This window comes from Notothenia coriiceps, unplaced genomic scaffold, assembly GCF_000735185.1.
Source record: "Notothenia coriiceps isolate Sejong01 unplaced genomic scaffold, NC01 NC01_scaffold00031201, whole genome shotgun sequence".
In the NCBI taxonomy this organism is placed as follows: Eukaryota; Metazoa; Chordata; class Actinopteri; order Perciformes; family Nototheniidae; genus Notothenia; species Notothenia coriiceps.
In genome coordinates this window covers 324-8,403 of record NW_011363902.1, presented here as the reverse complement: position 1 = coordinate 8,403, position 8,080 = coordinate 324, and the positions used below count along the sequence as shown (strand labels likewise).

Here is an 8,080-nt window from a genome sequence, read left to right as displayed (position 1 = left end):
GAATGTAAAACAAAAAAGTTACGATTGATGAAAGTAGTAAATTGGTCAGATTTGACCCGAGGACAACAAGAGGGTTAAAAGGGCATGAGGTTCCAGGGCTCTGTGCACAAAACATGGAAATAGGAACAAAAATGGGAAAATTAAGTCAAGAACACCCGACTAAAGTCTGAACAGGTTGGACCGCCCAATTGTAAACGTAAAGAAATAAAAGCCATTTTAAGTAGCTTCAGTAGTGGATATAAAAGAAACAAAAAAAGGATGCATGGGACGCTATAACTAATTGAGTGAGACACCTGATGAATTAAGAATATAAGTGGTATGATTTCTAAAATGGAATGGTTTACAATCAACAACATTTATTATTTATTTTCAACAAGACACTTCGCTTTAAGAAGAAGTGAGAATGCAGAGAATTATTATGCTCACCACATTTCTTTTGTCGGTTTTAAGGGGGCCTTATTATAAACATTTTCAGGTTCATATATTTGTATTCTGTTCATCTACTGTTACATGTTTACATGTACATTAATCTTCAATACTTTTCCCATACTGCCTGTGCTGCAGCATCTCTTTTGAGGGTGAAAAGAAGCAGGCTCTGTTGTGATTGGTCAACTGCTTAGAGCTGCACCGCCCCTTAGCCTGTCACGTACAATGTGTTGGAGCGTTAGCCAATAAAAGCACGAGTGTCTATATAACACACTACAGGTAACAGTAAACAACCAAAAAAGGATAAAATAATTTAAATTTAAATAATTTAGTAAATAATTAAGGCCCATTGGTAAGTATATGTATTAAGAATCTGGGCACATATTTAAAATGAAAACAGGTTTCTTTGTGGTGAATGTAAAACTGCCTGTACTATCAGGGAGAAATCATTAGTTTCAGTACCTCAAAGCGCTGACAGCTACCGTCTGATAGCTTCATCTGCATCAGAACAGATGGCTGCAGGGCTCGGGCTAAAGAGCTGGGGAGATACAGAAACACACTCAGTTACAATAAAAACAACAAAAACATTTAAAAAGCTTCAGGATTCTGGTTGTATTTTGAAAATCTGCTACTTAGTAATTATTTATCTATTATCTAATACAGTGGTTCTCAAATGGGGGTATGCGGACCCCTAGGGGTATGTTGGAGTACTGCAGGGGGTACGTGAGATTTATTTTATGTTTAAAAAAAAAAAAAAAAAAACATATTTCAAAACGCGAAGTGTAATAACTGCAGTTGCCTCCCTGTCAGAATGACAAAGATCCTCAGTGAAGCACAAGCCCATGTTTCTCACTAAATTGTAAGTACAACTTATTAAAAAGATCAGTTCAATGCATGGGCAACTAATGTCGTCTTAGTGTTATTGTATGATGTTAAAATTGGTTTGCCATGAATTTAGTGATGGATTGTAAACATTTGAAATGTAGCATTTAAGTGTTTCTCAGTTACAAGGTTGTTGTTTTAATAAATCAGACACCGATGGTGCAGCGCTGTACTGTACCTCTTTATATAGGCATTTCTTCCTTAACAAATAGTTTTTGAGCTGATCAGGGGGTACTTGGCTGAATATTTTTTTCAAAGGGGGTACATTATTGAAAAAAGTTTGAGAATCACTGATCTAATATATCATTCCAATAACTTGTATATAGACTCGTTCTATTCTATCTATTCTATCACTATTCCACTTTTTTTAGAACTATTTTTCTTCTGTATTACTTTTAATATAATATACTTTAATATTGCTTTAATATTGTATGCTTATCTGTATTATTGTGTTGCATTGTTGGAGAAGCCTGTGACCTAAGATTTTCAACGACATAATTACTCTGTAGCTATGTTAGTTTGACAATAAAGAACCTTGAACCTTGAAAAGCAAAAACATGTCTTGCCCCTCTGTATTCGATACATTACCTTGTAGAAATTGTAACATCTACTCTCCATTTAAAGTCTTCCATTGTGGGGAGGTGTGGATCGTTTTGAGAGGTAGCTGCATCGAGAGCTGCACGTCTGCAAACATAAAGCAGTGTACATGATGCTATAATAATATAACCATGAATGGCATTCATAGCCAACCACAATACTGATGAAAACAAGTTTCAGTTAGACTTAGAAAAAGGCATGCTTTCTTCACTATGGCCCACCCATCCACACTCACTCCTTGACAGAGTGAACTCTGACTGTCTCACTCTCAGCTGAATGAGGCTTCTTCATTAAGGTGGAGACTGAAAATAAAGCGGCAATTTTTGGACAAACTCCCATGTTTCTGGCAGGACCGGGAACTGTCGTAATTCTTCTCTTGGACGAAAAATAACAAATTATAAAACTGCAAAAATATATTCTCTTGGTTTTTTTAATGACTGTGTTAAAATGTAATTTTTCTGTTGCACTTTCTGTTAATGCTTTTAATGTTTTTATTTGCACATTTTGCAGTAAAGCATTTTGAATGGCCTTGTGTTGTAATGGGCTATACAAAATATATATACATAAAAAAAAAATATATATATATGTTAGAAAATGTACCTTTGAAGTTCTTAACATCTGAATGAAAATATTAAAAGGTCCATCTAATTTTGGGGCGTTTACTAATAAATGTTTGCAGAGACATTCTACACAGCATGTTCAAGTGACGGATAGAAACAGCAATGCACCTGGTCAGGTAGGGGCAGCTGGTTAAGTCAAGTCTAGCACACTTCCTGTTTGAGATTTTAATAACTTCCACTCTCCACTAGTGTTTAGAAACAACACCAAATGTGTTGGAAGAACCTCACAAACATTCAAAAAGGGTGGAATTCAGTAAGGGGGAGGATGTAGGGGTTGGTTGGAATTGGGCCTGAGTTTAGACTGTTTCTATGCCTTTATAAATCCAACATACCTGCTTCCAAAGACCACACTGGAGAAATCTGTGATAAAGTCTTCAGGTATCCTAGGTAACAAAACATAATCATTTATCATCTCAGGTTGAGAGTGTGTTGTGTATAAGCCAGCAGAGGTAATGCATGAAAACATAGAAGATGTGTTAAAATGATGACGAGCCTTGCCTCAGTTCTCTAAGATCTTCTTTGAAGGCCTAAACAGGGACACAAATCAAGTGTTAAGTATTTTCAATATTCAATTATTAAGATCTTACAATGTGTAAGAAGATGCTTTTGAAGCGGCGGGAACAAGGAAGTGTGTCCTTAGATAACCACAAGAGGTGGAATTCAGCACTAGTACATTTTTAGTATTAAAAAAATATATGTTTGTACTGTGGCCTGTTAAAATGTCTTCTGTCAGAACAACTTAGGATGTCAATAATCTCTGAAAGTCAATGTACGCAAATGAGAGGAAAAAGGTACTATAAAATTGGTGGGAATAATAATAGAGTTTTTGAGTATACAGTCCAATGTCAACAGCATGCAATAAAGACCAATCTCGTGTCTTGTAATAGAAAAAAAGAGCATGTGAATATAACAGTAATGATTGTTTTTGTTGGATTTAGGCACATTGGGAAATCATGACCATAAACTGGTTATTATTAATGCTCCTGTAACATGTCAAAATGTGTACTGTGGGAAAGACCCATCTCTTAAGTGCACACAGACTGAGACTGTGTCAGCATGTTCATAATGTAATTTCCAGTGTTTTACAGCAGCTCACCTCCTGCTTTAGCGACAATGTGGGGATGCGGATGGCCTCAGACAGCACTCTGTGCATCCCAGCCACGATGTAACTGAGTCTCTCCTGGGGGATGACGCTGCTCTCTGCTATCGACTTCATCACCTCTCTGTTGTCCTTCCCCTCCAGGGCGCTGACCACAGCTGGACAGAAAAGAGTTCACAGGCATACTTACCTCTGCTATGGATTTACTTCATTTGTACTTGTTCAGGGATATTGGTCACTGTCACGGGGCCCCATTCTTTGGGCTGTTTTCATGAACTAAAAGCATATTTGAACACTTTTTAAATGTTCCATAAAATACAACTAGCTATTTGTCTTATCGCCAAGTTTGGGCGACAGATATTTATATTTGTTGTGTAAGTTTAAAAAAATAATATTGACAGAATTGACCATCTTTTGTATTTGTGAAATATTCCACATATTTTGGACAGATCTTGATTCTGTCTGTATTATTGGGTTCATGTTAGAACTTTTCAGGATTTTTGGGGGATTAATAGGCTTTTAGAAATGTGTGGAACTTTTTTCCGGGACACTGACTGATTATGATGATATAACATAATAACTTTTACTTTTTCGTTTAACGTTATAATGTATGCCCTTCACGGTGATTGTATTAGGTATATTTGTTCTGGTTGTGTTGCTATGGTTTAATTTTTTTTGTAAATGATCCTTTTCTCAAAAAATAAGTTTTTGCTCTACCTATTTATTAAAATCTCACAGTAAAAGTTGTTGGAACTCCGATATCATTACTCAATGAACACCTTATCAACGTTTTAAAACATTGTTAGTGGCTTTTACAATGCAATACAAAAATACATATCATACAGACGGCTGACCAGTTCTGTAATGAGTCATATAGACATTAAAAACAACTTTACCTTGCAAACAGCTATTTTACCTTTTAGTATTTTTCTGAACAACTCGTGGTCCACATCCTTCAGGTTTTTCGACATTAACTCGATTTCTGCGGGTATCCTGCCCCCCAAAAAGCTGGAGTCCTTTGTGTGGCTTAAAGACATGAGTACCATGCAATCATATGTTGTATTTTGCGATAACAAATAGCAAAATTGTGAAATTTTAAGCACAGAATGCTCTTTTTTTATGCTAGTTTTCTGTTTGTGTGACCACTTCCGCCTCACGTCACATGACAACAGTGTTGGCTCGCGGGAGTCTCGCGGTGACAGCTTAGCTCATCGCTGGAAAAGAAAGGATTTGCAAATGGAGGTGGCAGAAATGATCATTATTTGAACGACAAAAGGTTAGTGTTTTAATGTTTATAGCTTCTTTATAATAACTTTACCAGGTTTATGAGACCTTCAGGTGTGTTATTAATGAAAATGATTATTTAGAGCTCGTTTTGTGGCTAGGTAAACGCTACCTGCACATTTGAAGGATTAGCAACTAGCTAATGACGTTAGCTAGTGTTGTTTTCCAAACACAGAATATGCGCCTTGGTGAAAAATAATAGTACCGTATATGGTAATGTTTGAGTTATTAAAGCTAATGTAGCTTCCTTCTTTAATGGTGTATTCTTATTTTGTCTTGGTATGCTTTGCGTGACTGTCAAGCATCTTGTTGTGTTGTTAAGAAAAACAACAATTATGGGAGTTAGAGGCTTAACGTAGATGACATCTAGTATCAAAGATGAACATGAGAAGTGTCTTTAACATGCTTAAAAGCTCATTATTAGTACTTGTAATAATGCTAGCTTTGGCCACTAACGTCACTTATGTTACCAACAAAAGACCCAAATGTAAAGGAGCTCGTATTCCTGAGGTAACTGCTTGTATTTGGACGAAGTTTTGCTTTCTTCAGTGACCTACTGCCACATTTTTGTAGTTTCATTTTTGAACTACATTTATTAACAACAATGATTTACACATATGGAACATTTTTACAAGCAACAATGTTGAAGTCCATCAGATCAAGTTAAAACTGAACTAAATACCTTAAATATCATATTTGGTTTTGTTCATTGTGTCTGTATCTGTATATCAAGGTGCTTCACTGCTTTACCTCTGGAAAAGATCAGCAACTTTGTAAGAGTTGTCTATTAGATATTCACTTCCTTCCGCCCACACAACAGAATGTTTAATATAATTTAAAATACATTAATTTGCACATTAGGACACATATTCTAAAATTACAATTGCACACACTTTCATTTAACTCGATAAATAGTTAATATCTTAATTGTCCTTTTTCTTATTTTTTCGCAATACCTGTTTTTAATTTTAATACAATTGTCTGTTACTCTGTTATGATTTGCAGTACAGCAAATACATTCCTTGAGGGTAAAACCCTACTTGGCAATACACCATATTGTGGTTCAGCTGTTACTACCCTTTTAGAAAGCTTTTGGACAGTGTGTCTGTCAGATGTGTCTATATAATTTGGTGTTAATAATTCAGACTGTAGCTCTATTTATATGCACCCTATTATGTTTTGTTTGTCTTATCTTTGCCTCTGTTTTTGTAGATCCATCTGGCCATGTCTGAGTCTCTGTATGAGAAGTTTTTGGCACCAGAGGAGCCTTTCCCACTCCTCTCTCAAAGAGCCAACCTCAGTGATGTGGGAACTCTGGACGTCAGTGACTTTGGCTGTCAACTCTCATCTTGTCACAGAACAGACCCTCTGCACCGCTTCAACAGCAACAGGCAAGTAGACCAGTGGTGTGACCTTGTGTTCACATGTGTGTCATCAGTTTGTGAGGTCAACTGACTTTCAGGATGTTTTTTCAAAAGATTTTATCAAAATACCAACCTTAATGGTACAGTACTCAAAAGATGGATACACCATAAACTGCTGCAACATGTGGCAATGCAGCTATTGGTGGCATAACAAAAAAAATTTTTTTGTCCATACTCATACTTTGTTGTGATTTCGGCCATGGCTAATAAAAACATTGTTGGTATCTACAAGGAAATCAGCCCTGCCTCCTTGATGGGACGTCTAGTTTTACTGACGAGCGTTGTTACAAACGATGGCACGGTACACAATTAGCTTCATGTCCTGTGTGAACGCACCTTAACACTACCTGACCTTTTTTTACCTTGTTTTAAAGGAAGGAGGTTCTATACACTCATTGATAAGCTAAAGTCCATTCTGTTGACTTTAATAAGGACAATTATACAGTTCTCCAGACAAAAATGTAAAGAAGTCATATAAAATTCACATAAAATGTATAGTTTATTCAGTATTATTTGCATTTCTTTGGTGGCAAGTCTCAGAAAAAAGGTTAAGTGTGAAAAAGGTGCCACTGGAAATTAGCTGTGAACCGTATACTCTGTGACTCCTGCATCCATGTTTTTGTTGACATTTTAAAATAATTGACATAGCTGAAATGTACTTCCTTATCTTGCCTGCACCCTCCCCCAGTCTTGAAAAACCTTCAGATCAATTTCCATGACTTACTCCTAGAAAGTGCACTGACGTGCTGTCATTGTTGTCCGCAGGTGGAACCTCACTTCCTGTGGGACGAGCGTGGCCAGCTCAGAGTGCAGCGAGGAGCTCTTCTCCTCCGTGTCTGTGGGGGATCAGGAAGACTGCTACTCCCTGCTGGACGACCAGGAACTAACATCTCTGGACCTGTTTCCAGAGGGCAGTGTCTGCAGCGATGTCTCCTCCTCCATCAGCACATATTGGGACTGGTCCGACAGCAGCGAGTTTGAGTGGCAGGTCGGTGGCATTATCTAACTCGGATGGCATTTTTTTTTTTTGCACTCAGCCCGTGTAGTTTTGCAGTGAACAAGCAGATTGACGTAATTGGTATGTTAGCTTTAGCAAATTGATAAAAGAGGAAAAAAGAGATGGTATTAAACCAGGAGACAAATATTATCCCAAAAGAAAGTTACTTAACCTGTTAAGCCCCAACTTTTTTTTTCAGGTTTCAGGCCCCTGAGACACAGTGTCGTGAAAAAAAAAAAAAAGTACCCACCGGCGGGGACCTTGGGGTTTAACAGGTTAAGTAATATGATTATTCTCTTTAGCTTATATGCTATAACTCTCTGCAAGAAATCGATTCAATCAAAACGCAAACTACAGTATTCGGTGTGTGGGAGAGAAACAGATATGTTACCCTTTGCAGACTATGCACATGCACTAAAACCTATATAACACACTAAAGGAAAGGGAAAACTCATAAAAGATACTAGGGCCTCTTTAAGCCAAAGTGTATTATTTGTCCAACGTATAGATTTACATTTTAATTTGGATTTCCAAACCCAACCCATCCAGTGAAGACTCTCACGGCCCACATGGTCCTCTCCTCTGGTGAGGGTTTCTCTGTGTAATGGTCTAATATTCATGACATGTCTCTACCGTTTAGCTCTGCCGCTCTCACCATGTCATGTTCTTTCTCATTATGGTGAGTTAGTGGAAATGACAGGGTACAAGAGCAAAGAACTTTTTCATTTCTTTGTATATCCCCCTTCCTTTT

At 37.2% G+C, this 8,080-nt stretch overlaps 2 protein-coding genes across 2 annotated transcripts; one reads left to right on the top strand and one right to left on the bottom strand.

The window, feature by feature from the left end:
• Positions 1–888: 888 nt before the first annotated feature.
• commd5 (COMM domain containing 5) lies at positions 889–4,766 on the bottom strand (the record flags this gene model as incomplete). Its single annotated transcript, XM_010787791.1, has 6 exons — positions 4,541–4,766; positions 3,622–3,782; positions 3,024–3,052; positions 2,858–2,908; positions 1,897–1,992; positions 889–964 (listed from the first exon to the last, which is right to left on the bottom strand). Coding segments are annotated over exons 1-6 (543 nt in total), but the record flags the coding sequence as incomplete, so codon positions are not given.
• Positions 4,767–4,800: 34 nt separating this feature from the next.
• fam199x (family with sequence similarity 199, X-linked) lies at positions 4,801–7,353 on the top strand. The gene is made up of 3 exons (XM_010787790.1): positions 4,801–4,900; positions 6,121–6,299; positions 7,098–7,353. The coding sequence occupies exons 2-3, from the start codon at positions 6,133–6,135 to the stop codon at positions 7,336–7,338; spliced, it is 408 nt and encodes a 135-aa protein (XP_010786092.1). The 5' UTR covers positions 4,801–4,900; positions 6,121–6,132; the 3' UTR covers positions 7,339–7,353.
• Positions 7,354–8,080: the final 727 nt, after the last annotated feature.